The 26,133-nt window shown below is 43.7% G+C and overlaps 1 protein-coding gene across 1 annotated transcript; it reads left to right on the top strand.

The window, feature by feature from the left end:
- The first annotated feature begins 5,288 nt into the window (after window positions 1–5,288).
- LOC108539963 (translation initiation factor IF-2-like) lies at window positions 5,289–25,497 on the top strand. The gene is made up of 4 exons (XM_017888934.1): window positions 5,289–5,454; window positions 5,541–6,068; window positions 24,147–24,266; window positions 24,377–25,497. The coding sequence occupies exons 1-4, from the start codon at window positions 5,289–5,291 to the stop codon at window positions 24,400–24,402; spliced, it is 840 nt and encodes a 279-aa protein (XP_017744423.1). The 3' UTR covers window positions 24,403–25,497.
- The last annotated feature ends 636 nt before the right edge of the window (window positions 25,498–26,133 follow it).

Here is a 26,133-nt window from a genome sequence, read left to right as displayed (position 1 = left end):
ATGAACTGTTTATTGAAGACCGATCACCCTTGGAGGCCGCCACAACCTTTACTCATAAATCAGACATCCAGTGCCTCTTGGAGGCTAAATACTGCCTCTCCTGTTGAAGACATGAAGGGGTGTAACATATACTCAATTTGCTGCCACTCTAGGATTTAGAATTTGCTTACTACCTTAACGCAGAACTCAAGGTCTAGACAAGGAAATTTGGTATTTTTTTCTTCCTTTTTCTTTCTCTGCCAGCCACACACACCAGCTGGTGTTCCCAGGACACTGGTAACTGTAGGTAGGCTGAGCTTTAGCTTGGAAGAAATAAATAATCTATAGAAGAAAATACGCCAGAATATTTTCTAATAAAAATCAAGGAATGACCATTGCATCATTCCAAGTGCCAAAAGAATACACTAATTGAAAATTTTCCTCTGAATCTCAATGTTTTCTAACAGAGATTATTCATAGAATGCAGAACAGTGTGGTAGGTCTAACTTAGTTGTTTTCAACAGGGGCAATTTTGGCAATGTCTTGGGACTTATTTGTAGGTAATTTGTTTAAATCCTCTATGTTTCAATTTCCTTACCTTTAAAGAAAATAGAAAACATAGTAACGTCATAAGGTTGTTGCAAATAATAAATGAGTCGGCCAGGAACAGTGAGTGGCTCACACCTGTAATCCCAGCACTTTGGGAGGCTGAGGCGGGTGGATCACTTGAAGTCAGGAGTTTGAGACCAGCCTGGCCAACTGATGAATCCCCATCTCTACTAAAAATACAAAAATTAGCTGGACATGGTGGTGCGTGCCTGCAATCCCAGCTACTCAGGATGCTGAGGCCGGAAAATTGCTTGAATCCAGGACACAGACATTGTAGTAGGCCAAGATTGCACCACTGCACTCCAGCCTGGGCAACAGAGTAAGACTCTGTCTCAGAAATAAGCAAATAAAAATAATAACAATAATAAATGAGTTAACACATGTAAAAACTACTTGAAACAGTGTCCGTTGTTTATAAGCACTTATATGTGCTAGCTATTACCGTTAAGTATACAAATTGAATAAAGGGATTCTCAGGATGATGAATGAATTCCCTTTGTAACATAATTTGAGTTCATTCTACTTGTAATCTAATACAAATCTTATTAAGCCATATTAAGCCACAATGCATCTAAATGGACAATTTGCTGACCTTGAAACTGAGAGAATGGGCTAAGAAATTGTATTGATGATGACTGCATGATGGTTCATGAAGAGACCAGGATGGAGCCAGGATAAGTGATAAGAATGGGCATTTGGGCATCAATGTTCCAGTTGATCTCACAAGGTAAGAGGCATCTGCATCTCACCTGGGGAGGCTGGGCTCCTGCTACCCTTCATGGAAGATCAATTTCCACAGAGGCTGGATTCCTGGAAAGCACTGACCCCAGAACAGCACAGGGGTCTGGGGGCTTTTCTGTCTTGTTAAGTAAAAGTTACGAAAAATAATTTATCTTCGTTTAAGTAGAAAATTGAAGCAAGTGAAACTTGACTCAAATGTACTAACAAGTGGGAGTCAACAGAGACCAGTGATGTGTCCTGCAGTCCAGGTAGGAGCCAACTTCCAGAAATACCTGAGCTCCAAGCTGCCTGTTGTGGCAGAGGTCACAGGGGATGTGGGTTGAAGGGTAAAAGTCTCCGTTAGGATGAATAGGCTCTGGAGCTCTGTTAGACATCATGGTGACTATAGTTAACCATCGTGGACTGTGTAGGTAAAATTTGTTAAGACAGTAGATCTTAAATGCTACCAAACGCCTCCCCAATGGTAACTAGGCTAGGAGATGGATATGTTAATTGGCTTGATTGTGTTAATTATTTCACAATGTATACCTCTAGCAAAACATCCTGCTGTATACCATAAATATATATAATTTTTATTTTTCAATTTTACCTCAATAAACCTGAGGGGGAAAAAATTGTCCAGCCTGGGCAACATAGTGAGACCTCATCTCTGCTAAAAATAAAAAATAAAACAGTAGCTAGGCAAGGTGGTGCCCACCTGTAGTTCCAGCTACTTAGAGGGTGGGGTGGGAGGATCGCTTGAGCCCAGGAGATCAGGGCTTCAGTGAGCTATGACTGTGCCACTGCACTCCAGTCTGGGCAATGGAGTGAGGCCTCATCTCAAATAAGTAAGTAAATTAAATAAATAAATAAATCATCTAGTAAATGAGTTCTGAAGCTAAACCATCTGAGTTGGAGTCTCGGCTCCATCACTGACCAGCCGTGTGACCTTGAGCAAATAACTAACTGGATTTCTTTAAGCATTTCCTTTAAGAATTTGTTTTCTTGTGTGTAAAATTGGTATTATAAGAGTACATAGTTTTAGGGTTTCCATAAAGATTAAATAAGTTACTTCAAGTATTATGCCTAGAAGAGCATCTGCAGGTCTAAAGATACTACTAATATTGCAAGGTAGATGACTTTAATTTGACACGTCTGCCTCTCGGTGTCTCCATCGTTAAAATGACGCTAACACTGTGTGGCTTCACAGGAGTCATTCAGGCAACAAATGGTCCTGTGATGCACACTGTGCCTGGCCCCGCTGGAGAGACTGTGAAAGCACTGCTCCCTCTAGTCACACTCCAGGGAACTCACACGGGGGCCGGGCAGGGGGACCTGAGAGACAGATACTCGGCAAATATCGCTTCTCGGCCTTTCGGCTAAGATCAAGTGATAATCAGCAAGTAAACGCAGACGAGAGAGAGCTGGGGAACTCTGGGCACAACTTTACAGCTTCGTGGTTCATATTCTCTTCTAGAAGGAAGGAAGGGTGGATGAGGCCCCAGTCCATCGGTTGGAAATAATGGGCTATGTTTTATTTCTCAGTGGACTGAGGAGGAGAGCAACATTTTTAGTGTGCAAGTGTGTGTGTGTGTGTGTGTCAGAGAAAGGGAGGGAAGGAGAGAGAGAGAATAACATATTTCTGCTGCTTTAAGAAGATCAGACAGTCTCCATCTGCTTTATAACTGCAACTGCTTCCCAAGGTCATGTGTAGGCTACGCAAATCAAAGGCGTCTTGGGAAATTCTCAGCAGTGTGTGTGTGTGTGTGTGTGTGTGTGTGTTTTCTACGCAGACCTATTGAAAGCCACATTTCGCAATTACCCTTTTGTTGCCAAAGGGCTCAGGAGGGTATCTGGATGCCAGTGGGACCCTAGCCCCAGCAGTGTCCGGGTTCTTGACACCATGGAGAGAAAGAATTCTATGACAAATCAGAATAAAGCAAAAGGCAAGAAGCTTTTACCGTAAAGCAAAAGTACACACGTAAGAGAGAAGTGCAGGTGTGCTCGGGAGAGTGAGAAGTGCAGTGGTGAGAAGTGCAGGCGTAAGAGAGAAGTGCAGGCGTGCTCGGGAGAGTGAGAAGCACACAGCAGAATTTGTATGTCTAATTTTATAGGCTTTTCTAATTAGGCAGTGGAATAATCATGATATTTTCTAGGAAAAAAACAAAGTAGGGAATTCCTAGAATTGGAGTGCCACCCATTTGTATACTAAATATATCATGGTGCTGGTGGGTCTGTGATTTTGGATGGTAACGAGTGTACAATTAGGTCTCGGGTAGGGCATAAGTCAAGTCCATCACCATGTCAGATCCAGCTGGTCTCAACCAGCTTTGCCCCTTGTTTGTTGGGGTCTTACCAGCCCAGGCTTGTCTTTGTCCTTGTCACTAATTCTAACAGCTCCTTTCCTGCAGTTATGTGAAATTGCTGCTTCACCTTTTCCCGGTTCTCCTGTGACCACCCAGCGTTCCGATTTAATTAGTGTTTCTTTAATTAGGGGGTTGAACAATCATTAGGTGTTCCAGAAAAAGAGAATGATATGGTTTGGCTGTGTCCCCACCCAAATCTCACCTTGAATGGTAATAATCCCCACATGTCAAGGGCGGGGTCAGGTGGACATAATTGACTCATGGAGGTGGTTTCCCCCACACTGTTTAAATGGTAGTGAACAAGTCTATGAGATCTGATGGTTTTATAAAGGGGAGTCCCCTGTACACGCTCTCTTGCCTGCCACCATGTAAGACTTGCCTTTGCTCCTCCTTGCCTTTCGCCATGATAGTGAGGCTTCCCCAGTCATGTGGAACTGTGAGTCCATTAAACATCTTTCCTTTATAAATTTCCCAGCTTCAGGAATGTCTTTATTAGCAGTATGAGATCAGACTAATACAGAGGGGATTTCAGGGACTCCCCAAGAATGCCCCCTTTCTCCCTTAATTGGGTTTGCCCGGAAGAGTCGTGGGCCTGTTACCCTGACTGGGTTTTGGCTGATTTTGCTCTATATTTTGGGTTTTTAGTTATCCTGGGTTTCTTTGTGTAGTTCTTGTATCAGCTGTTGTTTCAGTTTTTACCCCCTGTGACTCCCCAGTGCTATTCCTATCCCACCCTGGCCTGGCTGAGATGTTACCACAGCTGCCTTCTCCCCACTGCAGGGAAATGGAACTAACTTAGAAAACCAGTGAGCTGGCTTCAAGCTCATCCTGGGAGGAGAACTCTCCAATATGCTGTATCGGGGCATACTCCCAGGATGAGTGGGTTTTCAAGCCCACCCCTCCTCTCTCAGTCCTGTTGAGGGTTATCTTCATGTGCCCAATTTTGGAGACAAAAATTGATTCTTCATTGCTGGCATCTATCTCTTTCATTGTCATTTAATCACAGGAGTTTTTCCTTATTCCATTTTCTTTTGAAATGCCTTCCTGGCTCAGGACACCCTGCGGTGCTCCACTGAAGGAGACTGCTGTGACCCTGTGAGCAAGCAGGCTTCCTTTCTGGGGTTGCTCTGAGCCAGCCCTAGGTGTGTAGGGGGGACTGGGCCTTGCCTCCTGGGTCTGCAGACACAGAGGGTGCTGCCCTGGGGATTGGGGAGGGGACGAGGCTGGTGTCTGAATGCTGTTCATTCATTAGAGGCAGGGTCAGGAGAGGGGTCAGACTCTGACTCACGCCCCCTGCAGATCAAGCCAGAACAGAAATCATCTGGTTGGGCCGTGGCACAGGCAACTTCCATGAAAGAAGAGCGCACAGGGTGCAAATCAGCGGGAAAGGCTTGGGGAAGACGGAAAGTTTGGATTTCTCCTGCCCCGTGGTGCAAAGCCCAAACCAAACCAACTAAAAACCTGCTGTTGCAGGGACAATTCTGTGGGAAAAAGGAGGAACTGTCACCTAAATAGTTAGCACAGGCTTACTGTGTTAAAAACTCAATGAGTCAATAAGGGTAAACAGTGAGCGATTACTCTTTCTTCAGTGATGAGTTTCTGGTGTGTTTCCGCATGTTTGAGTGTTTTTCCCTACACATTTATAAATGCAGGTACACGTCCATTTATACAAACACGTGTATATCCCTTGTTCACACGGTCGTGCACGCTGCTCTTTTTCCTCTCAGTGTATCTGGAAGACGGTTCCGAATCAACTGGATGGGATTTTTAATTTCCGAAGGCAGGAGCTCTCCTGGCATCCGCAGATGTGACCCGCAATTTAGAGAGGAAGAGGAGCGCAGACCTCCTGCCCGGAGTGACGGTCAGGAGGGAGGTGGGGGTGGGCTGGGCCCCTCTCGGTGCCCCGGGTTCCCGGCAGAAGTCTCCAGGACTGTGGGAGTCTGCAGACGCGGAGTTTCCGCGCCAGAGGAGCGGGTCCACGCGGACAGGCAGTTCCAGCCCCGGGTAAGAGCGGCCCCATCTCCTCCCCGTCCCCGGCGCCGCCAGCAGCAGCCCTGGAGCGATTTCCCCTCCCCGCCACCCGCGCTCTCTCTCCTCCTGCGCCCAGGCGGGTCTCCGGCTCCGGATCCGGGCGGCGACGGTGCAGATGGGGGCGCACAGGGGACGGTCCTGGAGCCCAGGAAGGGTGCGAGCTGGAGGCGGCGGTTCAGAAAAGTCGTCAGGTCTCCAGCGCGGGCAGCGGCGGGAGCTGGAGCCGCGGTCAAGAGGACCCGAGGGGACGCAGCCCGCCTGGCACAAACGGCCACGGGTGTGAGGGACTCGACGAGCTGGGAGGACGCGGTCACCGCTGGTGCGGCGCACTGGGCCCGGTGATGGGCGCCTTCCCCGGCACAGGTGAGGCTGGGCAGAGAGGGCATCCGTGGCGTGGCCTCTCTGGGTGCGGGATGAGGGGACGCACCGAACGTGGGGTTTATCTTGGGGGTCGGGCGGGGGCGCTGGATAGGTAGACACTGTGGGCCTCCGCAGACCTGGACCTCCCGCGGAACACTTGCAGGTCCGGCGCCAGGGGGGATGTGGCGGACGGGTCGTGTCCCTTGCTTTCCCCCTCCCCAGGACTTGGCGGGGCTATGAGGATGGAGAGCCTGGGTGCTTGCACTCCTTTTTCCCCAACCATGGAGCTCCATGCCTCCTTCACTCCAGTTCAGTTAAACTAAGACGGGGAGGGTCCCAGGGAGGAGCCAGTCTCCCTTCACCTGTTTCCCTTCCATCCTGTGGTCCTGAGAGCCAGGCTGTGTCCACGGGGGAGCAGGCGTTCACAGCGAAGCTCGCAGGGGGTCCCAGGTTGGCAGAAATGCGGGATCATCTCGACAGATACCCGAGATCCGGTCTGATGTGATTTGAGGATTGCTAGGAGGGGCTGGGGGTCTCTGGTGGGTGGGTACAAGAATGTAGAACAGAACTGGGCTTTCCAGAAAGCCTTTCACCCCACTCCCGCATCTCTGCAGCGTGGATTATTTCATCTCAGAGGGAATTTAGTGGGTACGTTAGGCACATAGCACAGCGCCTGAAGCGCAGGAAAAGCTTAGCAGCTGCTAACCACTGCCATTATTATCATGCACACGTTGGGCCCAGGTAGAATCAAGCCGACCCACATGAGTAGCGGAGGGGGAGGCTTCCAGGTCCGGGAGAGCCACCTACGCGCCTTTCTGCGCCGGTTACTGGCACGCGTGGTTGCGTGGATGGCGAGCAAAGTCTCACCTAAGGCTGGGAAGGTGGCTGCGCCTCTGTCCAGGGTTCCCGGGCTCCTGAGAGCAGGAGCGCTAGGAGAATGTCATTTGCCTGCTTTCCGCGCGCCTGAGCTGTGTCCACAGGGCTGGGCTCTGAGCGCAGCAGTGAGACCACCTGTTGGTTAAACTTCCTGTGCGGTGTGGGGTCTTCTTAGGTCTCTGCTGTCAATGCAGAGAGCTCTACCTTAGCCCGCTTACAGACAGATCTTCTAAGCACGTTTTCTCCAGCTGCCTCCTGCCTAAAGCTCTTTCAGCTCAGCTGGAAAATCAGTAGGAAGGACATACTGCCAATTTCAGTGAGAAAAAAAAAAAATGTTTTTGCTTTTCAGAAGTCATGTGCAGCCTGAAATTCTGGAATATCCACTCTCCTTGAGCCTGCAGGTTTCCTCAGGAGCCAGACTGAACTTTTAAAAAATGTTTTTTAAATACTGCCATTTTCTTTCAAGGCTTCCAGTTAGGCAGAGATGAGGGTGGGGTAGCAGATATCTTCTCTTTTCTCCTTTGATTTAAATTGCAAAACAGATCTCCAGTATCAGGGTGCAGAATAAAACTAGGTGAGGAGACAGACCACTATTGGCGGTGGAGTGGGCAGAGAAATTTCCCCAAGGAGGTTTGCTTGGGAGCAAATATTTGAGTGAAGTGAGGGAAGAGGCCAGAGAATACCTGGGGAGGAGCTGTCCAGGCAAGGGAACAGCTAGTGCAAAAGCCCAGAGGCTGGAATTAGCTGGGTGCATGGAAGGAAGAACAAGGACGAGAAGGCCATGTGGCTGGGCAGAGTGAGGGTGGGAAAGGGGTCCTGAAGGGAGGTGGGCAGAGTCCTGAAGCACATCATGTGGTCCAGGCAAGCCACGGGTGACTCAGATTAGAGCTGGGTCCGGTATCCACTCTCCTTTCTCTTCCTCAGGAGCAAACTCCTGATGTTTTCCTGGGCTCTTGATCACCCAGAATAAGGACTGCCTTTGCCAGGCTCTTCTGCAGCAGGGTGTGGCTCTGTGCCTGTGTCCTAAGATTTTTTTTTTTTTTTTTTTTTTTTGAGACGGAGTCTCGCTCTGTCACCCAGGATGGAGTGCAGTGGCCGGATCTCAGCTCACTGCAAGCTCCGCCTCCTGGGTTCACGCCATTCTCCTGCCTCAGCCTCCAGAGTAGCTGGGACTACAGGCGCCCACCACCACGCCCGGCTAATTTTTTTTTTTTTGTATTTTTAGTAGAGACGGTATTTCACCATGTTAGCCAGGATGGTCTCGATCTCCTTACCTCGTGATCCACCCACCTCAGCCTCCTAAAGTGCTGGGATTACAGGTGCGCACCACCATGCCCAGCTAGGTTCTAAGATTTAGTATGTAAAAGGGGGTGGCACCTGTAAACTCCAGGAAGTGAACTTCAGTGGAGGAAGTCGCCTTTCTTTGTCCCTATGTCATGGCTGGAAAACGAACCATTAGTAACGACAGGAGCTCTAGCAGCCATTTTAGACCATGAGGTGTTCCTTGGAAATGGAAACTGCACAGTGGAACAGTAAGAGAAGTGAAGCCCGGATCTCCACTGCAGCTACACTACCCCTCAGCCTTGGCTGATGGCTTCTGGACTTTATGAACACAAGAGAAAAATTAACTTGTATTTTGTTTTTGTTTAACGTATATGTGTGTGTGATATATACGTGTGTGTGTGTATACATATATATAGAGTAGGTTCTTACCATGGGGTTCCATGTAAGTTTAGGTTTAAACTTACATGGAACCCATCAGGAAACTATTGGAGACTTTTGGGCCAGGAAGTGACAGAAATTGTTTCACTTTTTAGTAAACTCATTCTGCTGCTGTGAGGGAGGAGACTGGGCCCAAAGGAACAAGAATGGACACAGGAAAGGTCAGCTGAGGTTACGGCAGGTATCCAGGTGCATGAAGATGGCAGCTTGGACCAGGTGGCCATGGTGGAGAGAACAGGAAATGATCATCTTTAATATGAACTAGGATGAGTGTGATTAATACAGATGATGAGAAAAGCCACAAACACATATATTATACATTTGACTTAGAGACATAGATCTGATTTTCCCATATAATATTTTCTTAAAATAGGTCATTTCATAGTTCCCATCTCCTTAGTTCACCTCCCCATGTTTCTAGTAGTTTATTGAACAGCACCACAACTGTTTGTATAGAATCCATCAGAAAGCAAGAATTAGGAAGACTTTTTAAAATTCTCATATTTACAATGAGAATAAATGAGGCAGAAGAAAGTGGTGCAACTTTCTATAATTCATCCCAGCGAATAAGTTTGACACCTGGTATTAAAAGATCTGAAAATATTGAAGCTTCAGTGAAAAGCAGATTCCTCCCAAGCAATTGTTAAAGACTTCTTAAGGAAAGAAAAAGTCAGCATTGCATTTATATGTGTTATTTTATATAAGTATATCCCTCTGTTTCTCTAATTCCAACATACGCTTTAGCTCATGGTTGGCATCTGAAATAGCATTTGATAATACACATGGAAACATAGAGAAATAGATGTAAGAAATGTAAAATAAGGCTAAAACAATTGAAAGGAGATCAAATCCAGGGGAAATGTTGGACTGGGGTGTACAGATTATGACTCTTTGATGGTTCCTGAGAGGGAAGTAAAGCTTTAACTCAGGATTTCCTAGCAAAAAGGAAACACAATTTATTACATGTTTCTCATTGTCCATGAGAAGAAAATGTACCAGCCATAAAGAGGCCATGAAGGTGTTCCTACCATTGAGATCTGAAAGAAAAATATCATGAACAGTTTTAGAGCAGAAATAATTACCCTGCAGGCTGAGACTTCTGCAGGTCACTGATAAGCATTATGGAGTCAATTTTCTCTTATTTTTTTTCTGAAATGTTGTGGTTGTTTGCATTTTTTCCTCTGAATGGGGTCCATAGTTTTAATTATATTTCCAAAAGGGTGAAAAGCTCTGAAACGGTTAAGCATCATTTATATAGAAAATAATGCAGTAGGCAGCATTCTCCAGGCCATAAAAGTTGGAATAAATGTGGCAGCAGGCTTCCTAAAGCTTTCCATTTATACAGGTTTCTTAGCAAAGTTGAGGGTCTGACAATTTTATTTTTATTCCTTACTCTATTTACTTTCCCCCTTTGTTATCTTTATTATCAGCATATGCTTCCTTCAAATGAGGTCATTATCACGATGTTTGTTTTAGTGTAGTTATTAAAAGCATGGGCCCTAGGGCCAGAAAGCCCACCTGTAAATTCTGCCTTCACCACTCCCTCACTGTGTGCTGTGGGATGGGTGGCTTCATGCTTCTGTGTCTCATTTTTCTTGTCTGTAAAATGGGGCTAGTAATAGATAACATGACATGATGTAAGAAATGGAAAGCACATTCACATGATGTAAGAAATGGAAAGCACATATGTCCACGTCAGGCACATCACACATGCTCAGGAAGTTGAGTCCTTTATCATTCTTGATGTTGCCTTCACAATCATTGTTATCATGGACTTTCCTTTTGACATGCCAGAAGACATCTCCCACATCAGGTTACTTAAAATGTTGGGCATTCTAATATTTTTGTTCAAATATTTATAGCCAACAAATAGAGAAATTTACAATTATCCTCACCTCCACATAACTGATCTTGATTTAGGACTGTGCACATTGAGCGTGCACAGTGTGTATGTGTCCATCCCAGAAGAGGAGACACGATAGTGTACAATGGGGAAAACACAGACGCCTCAACCCATCTGTCTACTCAATGTGTCCCTGCCCAGCAAGAGGCCATGTGAGTCTCAGAGCCCCTCTGTTGATCCCTTTCTTTGAGGCTCTTGTCATTCTTGTCTTTAGAGACAGGATTCTCTGTGTGGTGTGTGTGTGTGTGTGTGTTGTGTAGTTGCTTAACTGTTTCACAACTTGGTGCTTTAAACTCTAGATCTTCAACTGAGGCTCGGCAGAAACAGCAACACTCTGTCATAATGCTGAATGAAAAGCCATCTGTGCTAAATACATTGCAATACAGACCTTTACCGTCTTTATGGCAGGTTTTGGTTTAAAGAGACTTTTTAGGAATAATCTGATGTTAGGTGCATTCTGCTTCCATGTAGACTTTGGAGATTGAGCCCTTTTTATATGAAGCTTCACTGAACACTCAAACTGAAGTCAGAGATTCCCTGAGGGGAATGGCAATGGCTGAGTTTTAAGTAAGATGCAACTCTGTGTGACTGGGTAGTTTAGCCAGTTCTGCCTCTGCCCATCCTCACCCCAAACATACCTTTTTCCCAGAGAGATTAGAACCATAATCACCAAAGTCAGATGAAAATACACCTTCAATCTGCAGCTCTGGAGAGTCACTCCATTCCACAATCTCTCTGTGAAAAAAAAGTCAGAGTAAAAAATATTCTGAATTGTGTTCATTTCTTTCTCTCAAAATTATAGTTCTAATTCTCCTTGTCAATCTATCTGCACACACACACATACACACACACACGTGTGTGTGTGTGTATATATATCATACAGACAATTTCTATTATTCATAGCAGTTATATTCCAATGAATTAACACATACTGAACCATTGCTCCTAGGGAAACTGCAGAGATAGGTTTCTCTTAGTCTTTGTTTACACAGCTGATCAATAGATAATTTTATGTATACTTCTGTATAAAGACACCTCATTTAATATAGATTATTGATTCATTTTCATTGAATTCACAGCTGACAGCTCTACATAGCTCATGCCTGAGCAACGTTTATCTAACACACGTATTTTCTCCACAAGGCACACGACAACTTCCTTGTGCTTAGGACCTAACTACATGGCACTTCAGCCCTACAGTTGGGGACTGTTTTAAACAGCAAAGTTCCTCTCAGAATGAACAATAATAGGAAAAGCATGGAACTGAGTAGACCACAGAAGGACCCTTGCTCACAGAGCTGGGCAGGAAGGGAGGGCTCTGCCTTTTTGACCTCAGGTTGGATGATTCACATTTTTTGCTGCTCCGCCCATGTACAAAAATGACTTCAGATGTTCCACAAGTATTGATTTGGAGGTTAAAAATAAGGGCTAGTGAGGAGGCAAATTTGCAAATACAGAATGTCAATAATGAAAATTGACTTTGTGTGTGTGTGCGGGTGCGTGTGTGTGCGGGTGTGAGTGTGTGTGTGCGCGCGCGTGTGTGTACATGCATATATAGGAGTGACAAGTGGCTGGCCCAATTCAAATTTATATTGATTAGATTGGAGCTACTTGTAGCCTTTACATGGTCCCATAAGATGCATTCTTATTATAGCTGAGAAAATTTAACTATTTTCTGCCGTAAAGCTTGTTCTAGTCATCTGCAATAAGGAAGTGGAATAATGTAATAAGGATTGTCCCTGTCCTCGAAAGAAACAGCTCTTATTAGTTTTGTCTTAGCTTTTGGGGTAGGAGAACGTGTAGGACAGATTCTGTTGAGGATTTTCATGGAAAACTCAGCTAGGAAAAGGAACAGGTTTGCTTACTGTTTCAAATTAATGAGCCAGGTTCTTTCATTTCTGTCTTTGAGGTACAGGAAAGAATTCAGAGTGGTGTTACTGAGTGGATTCAGGATCTCTGACAAAATTGGAGAAGTTATCATTTATGTTTCAAAATATTTATCCATATAAAAAGTATGAACTGAATGGAAGGACTACTGGTGTAACCCCTTTTGTCACTGGGAAGTTAGTGATTAGATATTTCAGTCTTTACGGAAGAATTCCAGAAAGATGGATGCCTTCATTATCTTGTCTGTAGTTGGTCAATTTTTGTAAAATGAGAAGGTGTTCATCACTTTTCTTCTTCCCTTTTTCTCTTGTTTATAAGGATTTGACATTCTATGGTTTATCCTTCCCTCTCTTAAGGTAGAAGCTTCTTTTTGAAAAACCTAAGACATGAAACTTCATGGGCCTCCATGGACTGTTTTTCCATATGCCCCATGTAATGGGAGCTGTGTAGGTATAGGAATGTCCTTTCACAGTGGTTCCCATGGTTCTGCTTTCCTCTCCCAGCTTCAGAAAAGGACACCTGGGACCTCTGAGTTCCTCACTGGTGGTGGCAGCAGGGCTTCGACGTCCCCAGTTCTTATATCCTTACATAATCCTTTGAGTGTAAGAAGTAGTCTTCTGGTAGCTCCTGCACACGTTCTGAAGGCCACGCTTTCTTGCATCATCCTATAATACTCGGCGATAAACTGTGTTGCAGAGTTCCCAAAACTACCCCCAGATTCACTTATTCTCTGTAAGAACTCAAGGGATTCAGCACACAGGCTTACCTGCTGCTGTGAATTATCACAACAAAAGATGTAAAGCAAAATCAGCAAAGAGAAAACCCTCACGCAGCAAAGTCTATAGGTCGCCGGCACAAGCTTCCAGGAATCCTCTCCCACTGCAGTCGTCCAGGGGGTGCCAGCTTTTGCATCCTATGGTAAGAGCATTGTGAAATGTGGATCAGGGAAGCTCATTAGAAACACAGCACCCAAGGTCTTTGCTGAGTCCTGGTTGCCTAGGTACTTTCTGCCTATCATGTACCTGAATCCAAAACTCTAAGGAAGAAAGCAGGTGTTCAGTATAGACTGTCCTTTGTGTGAAGAGTTTTATCACAGTGCACCAACCACTCTTCTTAGTTAGTGAAAGCTGGAAACTCTCACAAAATCCAAGTTTCCAGAGAGCAGTCAAAGGACAACCTTATGAGCAGATCTTTCTAAGGACATCAGTCTCAGGCCTCCTACATCCTTTTCTGCACATGTAACCACCCTCAGCCTAGTCAAAGATTAAGTACAAAGGGCAATACAGAGAATGTTAATTTCCTTAAGCAAATCAGGGTCACTAAGATGTTTCCTTGTGTTTTGGACTTTGGTTTGGCAAATCCCATTTAAGATTCTGCAGAAGAGACCGACTGCCCTCCTTATTGACCTGTTAACAGCAAAAGGCTGGAAACAGAGCACAGGCTGACATACCATTGCCATGACTACCTGTGTGGCAAACATCTTAATGGCATTTCACTGAGATGCTTCAGGTATTGAACTTTGGAAAGGGGTGGCTGAATAGAACTGAAGACCTCGTGGCACTCAGCTCCCAGTGGTGCAGGAAATATCCAGTTAATGCCCTCAGTGGTAGCCATTCCTTTTTTACCAAGGGTAGTAGAAGATGAAATGGGTTCATGCTACCATGAGTCAGTTTGGATACTCACAGAAAGAATGGTCCCTTCAGGCATTATTCAACTTCCACAGCTCCTGCTCACTCTCAGTCACGGTGCTGTGTCTCTGCCACCATGACACGGAACGGCTCTCACCAAGTGAGTCAAGTCCATTGCTAAATTCCATGGTTGTTTCTGACTGGTTAGTTCCCTTGAGGCCTCAGTAACATTTGACATTAAGCTCTCTATCACTGTGCTTCTCACACTTTGATCACAGGATCTGTTTATCCCGACATTGTTGAGAACCACCCCACCAAAAAAGCCATTTTGCTTATAAACATTGATATTTATTAGAAATTAAAATGGAGGAAGTTCATGATGTTGTTTCTCCAGTTGGTTGCAATATCACCTTTCCAGTAGCCTCTGGAAACCTCCATTCTGCATTCATGTGCTCATGAGAACGAAACCAACAAATAACACCTTAGTATCCATATAGAGATACTTTGGCTTGCGTGGACCTCCTACCAGGGTCGTGGGAGCCCCAAGAGTTCCTGGACCTCACTTTGAGAATCACTGTTCTACACAATTCCTTTGGCTGTTTTTAACACCATGGGCTTCTGTCTTCCTCCTACCTTCCTGGCTTCTCCTTCTTGTTAGGTTTCCAAGGCAAGGTGAGGGTTAAAGACACACATAGAACAAGAGGGCGGCTCAACAGCAAATGCAAGCATTTAGGTCCAGTGTAAACCAGCTGAGGTGGCGCACCAGTTTAATGCCGGTGCCCTCCACTGCTTACAGGCTGGGATACTTACAGGTATGGGTGGGAGAGGTCTGGGCAGTATGGCTTGCTGCCGGGGAAGATGTTAATAAGATGTACCTGTGATGAAGCAGTTGGGGCCTTGCTCCCGCAGAATGTGATAGTGATGTGCCTCGGACTTTTTCTCAGCAGAATGTGATAAAGTCAGGCAGTTGGGCAGGCAGGTTCTCATGGCCCGAACCCTCGTGGAATGTTTCACTTTGACCAAGGTCTGCATAATGGCAGGGAGCTTACAAAATGGTGTATTTTGGATTAACAGGTCTCAGTCTTGGGCTCCCTGTTGTCTGACAGATCCTAAATGTTGGCCCCTGCTATTCCAGGTTCTCTGCTCATTATGCATGTTCTCTGGGTAATTTCATCCACTCCTAAGGCTTAAATCATCATCCCTCTGCTGAAGGCTTCTAAATCTCTTTCCCTAGCTCAGAGCCCTTTTCTGAGATTCAGATTCTTGTGTAGTTTGATCTAGTGGGCACTGGTACTGTTGTATTCCACAGGTATTTTGGGCAACTATCTACTTCTTTCTATCTTCAGGGCTATTCTTGCAGAGTCACTCTAGCAGTCTCTAGCAGGGTTTACTGTCCTTGTCCTCCCCACCTGCTTTTGGTCCATTCTCCATCATTGTAGAGAGATATATTTAATCAAATCTTCTCATTTGTGCTTAGGTCATGTCAGTGCCTTTCCATTACTCTTTGGATAAAGGCTAAGCATTTTAAAATGCTTAATGGCTTTTTGTGATATGACTCTTACCTAAACCTCTCCAGCTTGTGTTTTGCAGTTTGTCCCTTCTATTGAACTTCATCTTTCAGTGACACCGAACTTTCAGGTTCTTCTAATGGCTACATGTTCTCATCCTATGGGCATTTTACCTCTGTTGTTCCAGGAAATGGTCTTCAACATCTTCAGATACCTAGAAGCTTTGCCCCTCAGTGGGAAGAAAGCTTTCAGTTCCAGCAGAAGTCCTGGGGCTGGAGAGCTGATCCTGAGTTGCCTGTGATCACATGCCACACCTGAAGGCATCACTCTATCCAGGCTCCAGGTGCATAGAACGTTGTGAGGTCATGACTGCCGGCATTATGACCAGTCTTGGAACTAGGGTTGGGTGGGGTTCATCCCACCCAGACCACAGGGACCGAAAATAAGAAAGGATGTTTTTCAAAGAGAAGTGTTGGTGCTGGACAGGAAGAATCACAGATGCCAGATACGGGTACTGTTGTAACTCTGTTCTCCATAAAATGTAATTTGCTTTTGCTTGATACTAATCTTTTTGCCCTCATAGTCTTGCACGTGGAGTTTATCTATCCACCTCCAAGACACTCATGTGCCTCCCAGTCACTTCTTCTTGTCCCTCAAAACCAGCTCCAGAGAAAGGATTGATGTTCTTCCCTCCTAGACTGACTTTCCATATGCAAAGTTCACATGTATACACTGCAATGCATTACACACAGCATTTGATTTGTGGGTTTGTCTTCTCCACCACATGAGCTGAACAGAAATCATGCCTTGGACATTTCCATATCCTCAACAAGTAGTTAAGACATGGCACAGAGTAAGTAGTGCTTAATTAGGTTTGAGGAATAAGGGATACAGTTTTTTTTGTTTGTTTGTTTGTTTGTTTTTTGAGATGGTGTTTCGCTCTTGTTTCCCAGGCTGGAGTGCAATGGGGCGATCTCGGTTTACCGCAACCTCTGCCTCCTGGGTTCAAGCGATTCTCCTGTTTTTGTCTCCCAGTTTCCTCCAAGACTCTTGTTCAAACTGTTCTTATTGTGACTTTGGGTTGGAGATTTCTAAGGCTTGTGGTATAACAAATCTTCTATTTTTTTTTTCTTGAGTTCCTTTTTATAGGTTTTATTCCACAGACATTTCCTGAAACATTGTTAACTAAAACAATGATGAGGTCTGCTTTGGGTACTTAACAGGACTGCCTACTGGGGGACACAAGAGAAGGACATGATAGAGCCTGTGACTTTTACCAGCCATCAGTTCAAAGGGAAACTTGCACACAGCCTGCAGCTGGTTAAAGGATCAGGAAGGAAATAGTTCATCTGAGCACAGTCTCTGGAGCCTGAGTTCAAACCCTAACTCACCCCTTGCTAGTTTTGTGCCAGCGGGCAAACTTCTTAACCTAATATGACTTAGTAGATGCAAGTACTTAACTCATGCTGGATGTATAGTTAACAATTAATAGTTAAGATTAATTTCATTACCTATTTGTGATTATTTCAAACTCATTGATCTCTTCTTTTTCTAAACTCTGACAATAGTTAAAACTGTATTGAGCACTTTTAGTGTTGCATTACGTATTTTCATTTATGCATCAGTATTTATTGTGAGCATACATCTTCTCTTCCCAACTAAATTATTTGTTCCCAGGGATAAAATTTTGTTTTCTGCTTTGGATATGTATTGGCTATGTCATATGTGGAATAGGGGCCTTTACATAATTAGTTCTGATAGAAATGGATTAGTTCTGATAGAAATGGATACAAAAAACATGTTTTTTTATGTCATAAGTTAAACATAATATAATGGTAATATAATACCACGAAAAAGATGGCAGGAGTGACAGTTAAGCTCCTGAGCTGACACTGTTTCAACTCTTGAGAAGCACCCATTAATAAATCAACAAGTGTTATGGCCATTTTGAGGCAGTCTTAATTTTCTTGAGGTAGTTGCATTAGTCTTCTGGCACTGCCATAAAATATCATAGGCTGGGTGGCTTAAATTTTATTTTCTCACAATTCTGGAGACTGGAAGCCCAAGAGCAAAGTACCTGCTGATTAGTTCCAGGGCTTTCTTCCCAGCTTGCAGACAACCACCTTCTCACAGTATCTTCACGTGGCAGAGAGAAATAGCGAGCATTCTGCTCTCTCTCCTTAGAAGGGTCCTATCAGACCAGGGCTCCATCATTACCACCTACTTTAACCTTAATTAATTCCTTACTCCAAATTCAGCCAGATCGGATGCTAGGGCTTCAACATATGAATTTTGGGGGACACAGTTCAGTCCATAGCAGAGGTCTTTCCACAAGAAAAAACCAACATGATTGTTCTGTCCCTCTAGTTTTTGTGAGCCAGTCCATATAAGAAACTGGCTTCCCCAAGTTATCCTGGATGACTTCTATTTTACCTTTTTTATAAAAAAATTAAATTACTATATTGATGAGGAGTCAATGCCTAGGTCTGAGTTGTAAACTCACCCTGGGTCCCAGTATTCAAATGTGTCATCGGGATTCTGTCTCCATCTCCAGTGCTGCTTTCCCCAATGTTGGCCTCGTTCTCACACAGTTCCCTGAAGGGCTGACAGGAAGGCCAGGCAGGGGACACAAATGAGGCAAGTCTGGGCATGGGGCAGGAGGGAATGGTGGGGACTGAGGTGAACCTTAGGACAGAGGCCCCAGGTAAAGTGCTCAGCAGCCACTGATGCCATCTGACTAGTGCAGGGAGGAATGGATGTCCCACTTTCCAGATCTTTTTATATTTTCAAAGAAAAGCTAGAGATCTGGATTTTTTATGTTGATTTTCTATGTTAATTTCATTTTTTAAACTTTGACAACTAATTCGATGTCAAAATTGTGTCAAATTAGAAGAAAAATGTCATCTAGCAGGCGATCCATTTTGGATCTCTAGCCTAAGCTTTTGGAGTAAATTAGTAAAAAGTGCCAAGATCACATTGGTGGGGGATTAACTTGCATATACGTCCAATTTTGTCATTGCCTATTGAGCTTATTACTGAAGACTCAGTGTCATAAAGTATATCATCTGTTGGTTCATCCGTGGCACTGGGTTCAGACGGTCTAATCTTACAATGTTAAAAAAAAAAAAAAAAAAAGTCAATTCCAACAGTAACTTTTTTCTCCAGAATAATTGCTTAAATATCTGGTACACTCTGAGGGCACTCTTGGTTTCTCTTTTTTTTTTCTTTTTCCTTTTTTTAACAAGATTACTGAGTTGAATAAGTCAGATTCTATTATTATTTTACTATTTTGTTTGGGTTTGGGAATGAATAATTGTTGATGTTTTTCTTCTCAGCATTCCTTTGCTCTTCCTGTCCTAACAGTGTCTAAGAATGCTATGGAAAAACACCACCGGTCCCCTACCTTCCAGCTTCGTACTTCAGGAAAAACTGACTTTTTTTTTTTTTAGGGTTTGGGAGGGGGCCTCCTGGCATAGGCTGGGCTACTCAATACATTCTCCCCGCAGGCCACAGTGATAGGGTTAAGGATGACACATGACCCACTAGAGACGATGACATGCATCATGGCTTCTTCCTTCTTCTACTGCGACTTGTGGAAAAGGAACCCTAACCGCTTCTTGATGGACTGAACAATGTTTGGGAGATGGTGTTCTTATCACCACGTGGCGCTTAAGCAAAAAGCCACACCATGGAAAGCACGACTGAGAGATGAATGAAAAAGCATGTTGGTGCCATTGTTTGCACCTGAATCCATCTGAGTTCGAAGCCAGTCTACTCCTAGTGACTGCGTGTTTTATAGATTTCTTTAAAAAGAATCCTTACTGATATACATAATGGCCAAAGGAAAGGAAGATCAGTCTCAATTAGTGAGAAGTCCAAAGCAAATGGACTCGTGCATGGTCCCATCAAAATGAAGTCAAAGGTTAAGGGCACATTTAAATTGTCTCATGGTGTGTTTTTGGTGGGTGGATAGACTATAAAATCCCATTTAACATAGAGAAAACAAATTGAACCTCAGAGGATTTATGCAGTTTCTCTCAGTACCTACAGTGGGCTCATGCAGTCCTGGGGCTCCAGCTCAGGTGTCTCAGCTTCTCAGGACATCAGCTGCCTCCTATTCAGGTAGTGACAGAGCTACTAGGATTGCTCAGTGAACATCCGTATACCAGCTCCTAGATTCAACGGTTAATATTTTACAGTGTTTGCTCATCACATATCTATCCATGTGGTCCACTGTCCACGCTTTAATACATCTTATTTCATGTTTTAATTGAGGCCATCTTACTTGATGCACTAATTTTTATTCATTTGGCAAAGATGTAATACCTCCCACTAGGCACTTGGGATGCAACAGTGAGCTAAATACCAAAATGTTTCTTCTCAGGAAGCTGGACATTTTTGGGGGGTTGACGGATGATAGAAGAGTGAAAAAAACATACACACAAGACACTTTTAGGTAGCAATAAATGCTTTTAAGGAAACAAAATAGGATGAAATGACTGAATCTCTAAGACGCATTCCAGCTAGGAAAACAAAAAACCTTGTAGGTATTTTAACAGAGGGATTTACTATAGGGATTATTTACCTAGGTGTAGAAAAGCTAAAAAAAAAAAGGCTTAAATTTCTTGAGAAAATAAAGCAGAGGTTAAGAGTTGCAAGAAACTGTTACCACTCCTATGGCTGGAGGAACAGAGGGAAGGGATGATACTGCTAGTGCCCAAGTACGGGGACTGTTTGGTGGAAGTTGGAACCACAGCCATAGTTGTCCTGGATGATGATGCTGGGGGATCTGAGAAGATGGTAAGGGGAGCTCTCAAGGAGTTGGAACCACAGAGGAGACAAAGCCATTAGCAGAAAATGCTGCAAGAAGCAGGAAGAAAAACACGTACTCGAGTTCTTCCTTCTTCTTCTCCTCCAACCTTGCACCCGTGCCTCCAAATTGGCTGAACCTGCTGAGAGTCGGTGGGAGAGAGCCTGGGAAATGTGTTTCTGAGGCATACACAACAGAAGAAGGTGTTTGGGGGCCCAGGACAAACCGGCAGTTGACAGCCACATTGGGGCTTTTCAGAAACAAATGTTGTCGGAAATGTGACTTTTTCTGGGGAAAATTTGCCTAGAAGCGAGAACAAGAAGAACTGTTTACTGGGAATTCCCTCTATGGGAAAGTCATGGTGGTATCGACTGTAGATTGGCAGATGACAGAGGGCCTCTTTGAGGGGTGACAGATGGCTGAGGATGCCTGACCAGGGGCTGACATCTCTGCACACACCCTGGTAGAGAGGTTTCCAAGCTGAGCAAGGAGCCAGTAAGAGCCACGAAGACAGCATGGAGGAAAGTGTGTCAATAAATCAGAAACCAATATTTCAGACAAGCCTGGTTAGAAGAGTAGGAGGAATCTTTGTCCCTTTCCTTCACCCTAAGCAGTGACATCACCACCACCGCCCCGGATGAATATCAGTTTACTTACCAAGGCTTCTTCAAGCTCTTGGCAGGCAAGACCACGAACCCAGGAGGGTATGTAACTGTGTATTGTCAGCGACGCCGCATGGCTACATTTCGGTATTTAATGAGGCATTGATCTTGCTGGAGATTTTTGAAAGTCTGGTCAGGTGGCCCATTGGAAGGAGACCTGAGCTTGGTTCTCTATGCCTGAGTCGTCAGCTGTCTATGCTCAAGGCACAGCCTCAGCTGTGGAAATGCCACGAATTCTTTCTCCGTTGGCCGTGCAGCGGGTAATTAGCTTTATAGAGATGTGGGGAGGATATGGCAGGCTTTCAACTCTGCAGGTTGTATCAGGGGCCTTGTCACACTGCCGGAGTGTTTGCATTCAGGGCTTCCTCAATCCTGACAGAGGCACCTTTCCAGGGATGATGTATGTGTTCCAAGCACAGCTACAAATGAGGCAGTTAAGTCCATGGAAGCGCTGTGGGCCACAGTCTCCTGCCAGGGTTCCCAAGACCCTGGGAGTGGCTTCTTTCCAATGGGCCATTAGCTTTCCCCCGAAGCTCTTTGAGGCTTCTCTGGAGCCAGCTTCTCTTGGCACTGCTGGGCTGGAGGAAGCTTCTCCCATGGCGCTTGTCTGGCAAGCCTCACAAATTCACTCTGTCTTTCTCTGAACCTCTGTGCTTGATTATCTCTGTAGCTCATAACCAGGGCAGTAATGAGAGGCCCTGTAGAGCTGGGCCTCATTAAGACTTTCTTCTTCTCTCTTCCCAGGATATACTTTATTCAGCTGGGTGCTGAAAAACAATCTTGGAAATTAGGAAACTGAATGAGGCCTCATTTCACACTCAGAATGTGGGTTGCAATAGTCACTTCCTCTGCTGCTGGGAAAGAAAGAATTATACTACCTTTTGAATTTTGGATTAAAAAGAGAGGTGTTGGCTTGTCAAACTACCGTGTATTCCTCAAGACATATTTTGTGGCTTTATAAAATTCAATATATATTTCTAAATTTAAACATACTTTGTTGCAACCTGGCCCTTGGACAAAATGAGGCATCGGCAGCTGATGTTTATGGCTTTCCATAGAACCTTCCAGATAAAATTTACACAGCATTTTACTGCAGCTATTTCACATAAAGCAGAGGATTTTGCCACAAAACTGAAAGAAAAAAGAAACTGCATTCTTAAATTTTTTATAAATCAAAAGGTATAAAAATATCTACCTAAAAGGTAAAGGAAATGAGAAACCCATCCATGATGGAAAGAAAGCCTATTTCAGCTTTGCCTTTTCTTTAAGTTCTTTGTTCCATATCTGGAATGCAATCGGAATTTTAATCTTTCCTTGGGTTCCTCCTGGATTTGGGGAGAAGATAAAAGCTGAAAATCTCAAATCTGCCTGTGTTGGGCTGCATGTCTTGACGCCAGTGGAAGGATCACACTGCAGAGTGCTGTGCTTGCAGAAGTCCCGCTTCTCAACCTCCATCGCTTTATGAATTAATTCACCGGAAAGGTAACTGGCCACTTGTACAAGGGGAAATAAACCAACTAAACGTGACATTGGATTGTTCCCAGATTCTTTATTAATGATGCTTCTGCATCGCTTTACCTTGTCAAATACAAGTTACAGCAGATATTCTTCTGAGAATGATCTCCTAAGGCACGGCTTCCTCTTTTCATCTTTGTCTGGACCCTGTCTCATCTATAGGGTCACATTTCTGATTAGAAATGTTGCTGAAGATCCCCTTAAAATAACAAATATGTGTGACATAATTATATATGCTTTATATATTTTACATATACACATGTCCACTTGCCTAAGAAACTTATTAGTTTTGGTTAAATAGCATTTTATAAATGCTGTTTCATATGACACATTGCAAATGCTTCCCGTGATACTGTATTATCTTCAAGTCATGGTTCTGATGGTGATTTGATATTCTATTTATAGCATGTCTGAACCATATTTATTTAATCCCTTTAATGATGGAGATTCAGGTTGCTTTCAAAGGTTTCTTGCCGTCATAAATAATGGTTACCACGAACATCTTGGCACATATATCTCTTTCCAAAATGATTATTTCCATAGAAGAAGTTCTTAGATGATGAATTAGAAATACCCCCTTTTTTTTTTTTTTTTTTTTTTTTTGAGGCGGAGTCTCGGTCTGTCGCCCAGGCTGGAGTGCAGTGGCCGGATCTCAGCTCACTGCAAGCTCTACCTCCCGGGTTTAGGCCATTCTCCTGCCTCAGCCTCCCGAGTAGCTGGGACTACAGGCGCCCGCCACCTCGCCCGGCTAGTTTTTTGTATTTTTTTTAGTAGAGAAGGGGTTTCACCGGGTTAGCCAGGATGGTCTCGATCTCCTGACCTCGTGATCCGCCCGTCTCGGCCTCCCAAAGTGCTGGGATTACAGGCTTGAGCCACCGTGCCCGCGAAATACACACTTTAAAAAGCGTATCCTGATTTATTTATGCAGTCCCTTATTAATTAGCATTTAATGCTGATTATTAATAAAGACAATCGCAAGGGGATATTTATTATTTAAACATGCCAGTAACTCTTCTAAGTGCTTTAGCCTAGGAACTCGTATGATGCTCACAATCACCCAGTGAGGTCGAATCTATTATCATCCCATGTCCCACGTAAGGAACCGTGAATCGTAGGAAGACGAAGCAGCTTGCCCAGGATTGTTCCGCTTGTAAATATCAGATTCCAATTCAGGGACATGGCTGCAGCATATTTGCTGTTTATTTGGTTTGATGTTATAAGTGATACTGCAGTTAATATGCTTGAGTTTCAATCTTTAGTCCCCCTCAGTAGCATCTATGAGGCATGACTTTTAATTTTTATAGAAAGGAAGATTATAGAAGTGTAAATGTTCTCCCACAGCATTATTCTCATTTTAATGGAAATGATGGAGATATCTGAATGTTTCCTTAACAGGCTTCCCAAGTAGATGCAACATAAAGGGACGATGGAAATAAGCAAAAGGTTCTCAAGTATCAGCATGCCACGTTCCACAGGCGGGATGTCAAAAATAATTTTGACTGATGGGCAGCTTACTGTGCATAAGGTTTACAACCAATTGATATTGATTCTTGTTTTTCTTTCCTTTAAGAAAAGGAAGAATCAACACTTTCAGAGATGGAGACTGTTGAGCCACAGTATCAACTAGTCAATGCTGAATCCGACTTCTCCCTTTCTACATTGCCTGATAGAAGTCATTGGGGAATACTCTGTATGTGAATTTTCACTGTTGGGGAAAGCAATTTTTGGAAGTGATGGGTAGACCTCAGTTTGTATGTATTGCGTTAATTACTATTTCTTTGCTTTTCCTTTTTTGTGCAGTTGCAGGGAGTCAAGGGATTGGATAGTGGATTGCATTGGTGGCTTTCCTCAGTTTCCTCATCTTCTCCACAAGTTTCTACATATCGAATGCAGAGAAGCCCTTCTTCAAAGGACCTCCTATGGAACCTGCTAAAGAACTCAGGCTGTAGCTCTGTGTGGAGCCATGTGTAAACACTGAAACGAGACCTGCCACCTCCTACTACCTAATGACCCCTTTCCATCTGAGAAGATCATTCCCTAGAAACGAACTCATGCTGACTTCCATGTTTTTTTAGATTAGAGATATGGAGAATTTTCCTTTCCCTTAGAATTAAAATCCTGCTTTCTAGTTTTTAGCAAGCTTTTTTATTTTGGAATAATTTTAAATTTAAAGAGAAGTTGCAAAGATAGTATAGAATGTTTCCTTATGCCTCTCATCTATTTTCCCCTTTTATTAACATTTTACATGACCATGGTATACTTTTTAAAACTCATATACCAACACTGAGGCGTTACTATCAGCTACACTCCAGATTGTACTTGGATATTGCCAGTTTTTCTATGAATGTTTTCTTTCTGTTCCTTGATTCCCGTTTTTTGTTCTACTGGTTAAATAGTTAATAGAATATACAGTTAGCTATTGAATTAATAGAAACCATAAATAGTTGACTAATTAATAGAAACCAGGACACCCAATTGCTTAAGTATCATATTTGCTTAGTCTCCTGTGGACTGTTGCAATTTCCCAGTCTCTCCTTGTTTCAAATGATCTTGATATTTGAAATGATAAGATTTACAACCAATTGATATTGAAACCTGTTTTTCTTTCCTTTAAGAAAAGGAAGAATCAACACTTTCAGAGATGGAGACTGTTGAGTCACAGTATCCACTAGTCAATGCTGAATTTTTGAGAAATAGTGGTTTTGAGAAATAGTGGTCAGATTTTGCAGACTGTTTCTTCTTTGGTGTTTGTCTAATGTTTTCCTCATCATTAAACTAGTCTTAGGGTTATTTTTGTAAGAAAGCTACAGACAATATGCAGGAAAATGATTATGGACATTTTACTATAAAACTCTACTTGTGGGCACTGAGATGTAAACTTCATGTACTTGTCACACCACACAATATTCTGTTCATTTTTATTATCATTAAAACATGTAAAAAAACAAAAACAAACTCTCTTAATTCACCAAGCAAAATTAAGAGGTTCTGATTTGGCCCATGCAGCATTTCGCTGACCATTGGTATAGAGTAATACGATCTTACTTTTACCGTAAAATAATTGAATAGACATGAAGAAATTAATAAGACTCAGGTATGCAGATGCTATTTATGGGCGTGAGGAAGCAGCTTATTGTATAAGTGGCTAAACCATTATTGTGTTATTGTCTTGCCTATTAATTTTAAGGAGTATACATCACAGTCTATAATGGGCATTGAGGGTTCTAATGCATGCATGTGCGTGTCTGTATGTGCATGTGTGTTTGTGTGTGTGCCTGTGTGTGTGCGTCTCACAGGAAACTGAGCAGAAACTCCATGGCAGACACGGTCCTTACTGGCTGGTCCACAGGGAATGTGCAGCCACTGTTGATAGAAATACCCACCAGATACAGCAGTTCGTATGGCCTCTGGGTACAGGTGATGACTGATGAATGCCATCTGGTGTCAATGCTGGGTCTGCTGAATCTGACCAGCTCTTCTTGGTGTGACCCTGATGCCTATGTGATGTGTCCTGGGGCTGCCTGTGTGTATCCAAGGCTTTCCAACCTTTCCTGTCC

This window comes from Rhinopithecus bieti, unplaced genomic scaffold (assembly GCF_001698545.2).
Source record: "Rhinopithecus bieti isolate Rb0 unplaced genomic scaffold, ASM169854v2 scaffold_574, whole genome shotgun sequence".
Classification (NCBI taxonomy): domain Eukaryota; kingdom Metazoa; phylum Chordata; class Mammalia; order Primates; family Cercopithecidae; genus Rhinopithecus; species Rhinopithecus bieti.
The sequence above is the reverse complement of the archived record's forward strand: the minus strand, read 5'-3'. Positions and strand labels throughout refer to the sequence as shown.

Bases quoted from the DNA above. Each gene is read 5' to 3' on its own strand.
- LOC108539963 (XM_017888934.1), top strand. From the start codon at position 5,289: ATGTTTGAGTGTTTTTCCCTACACATTTATAAATGCAGGTACACGTCC. The intron at 6,069-24,146 runs GTGAGGCTGGGC...CTTTCCTTTAAG, and splicing joins GGGCGCCTTCCCCGGCACAG to AAAAGGAAGAATCAACACTT. The intron at 24,267-24,376 runs GTATGTGAATTT...TTTTTTGTGCAG, and splicing joins AAGTCATTGGGGAATACTCT to TTGCAGGGAGTCAAGGGATT.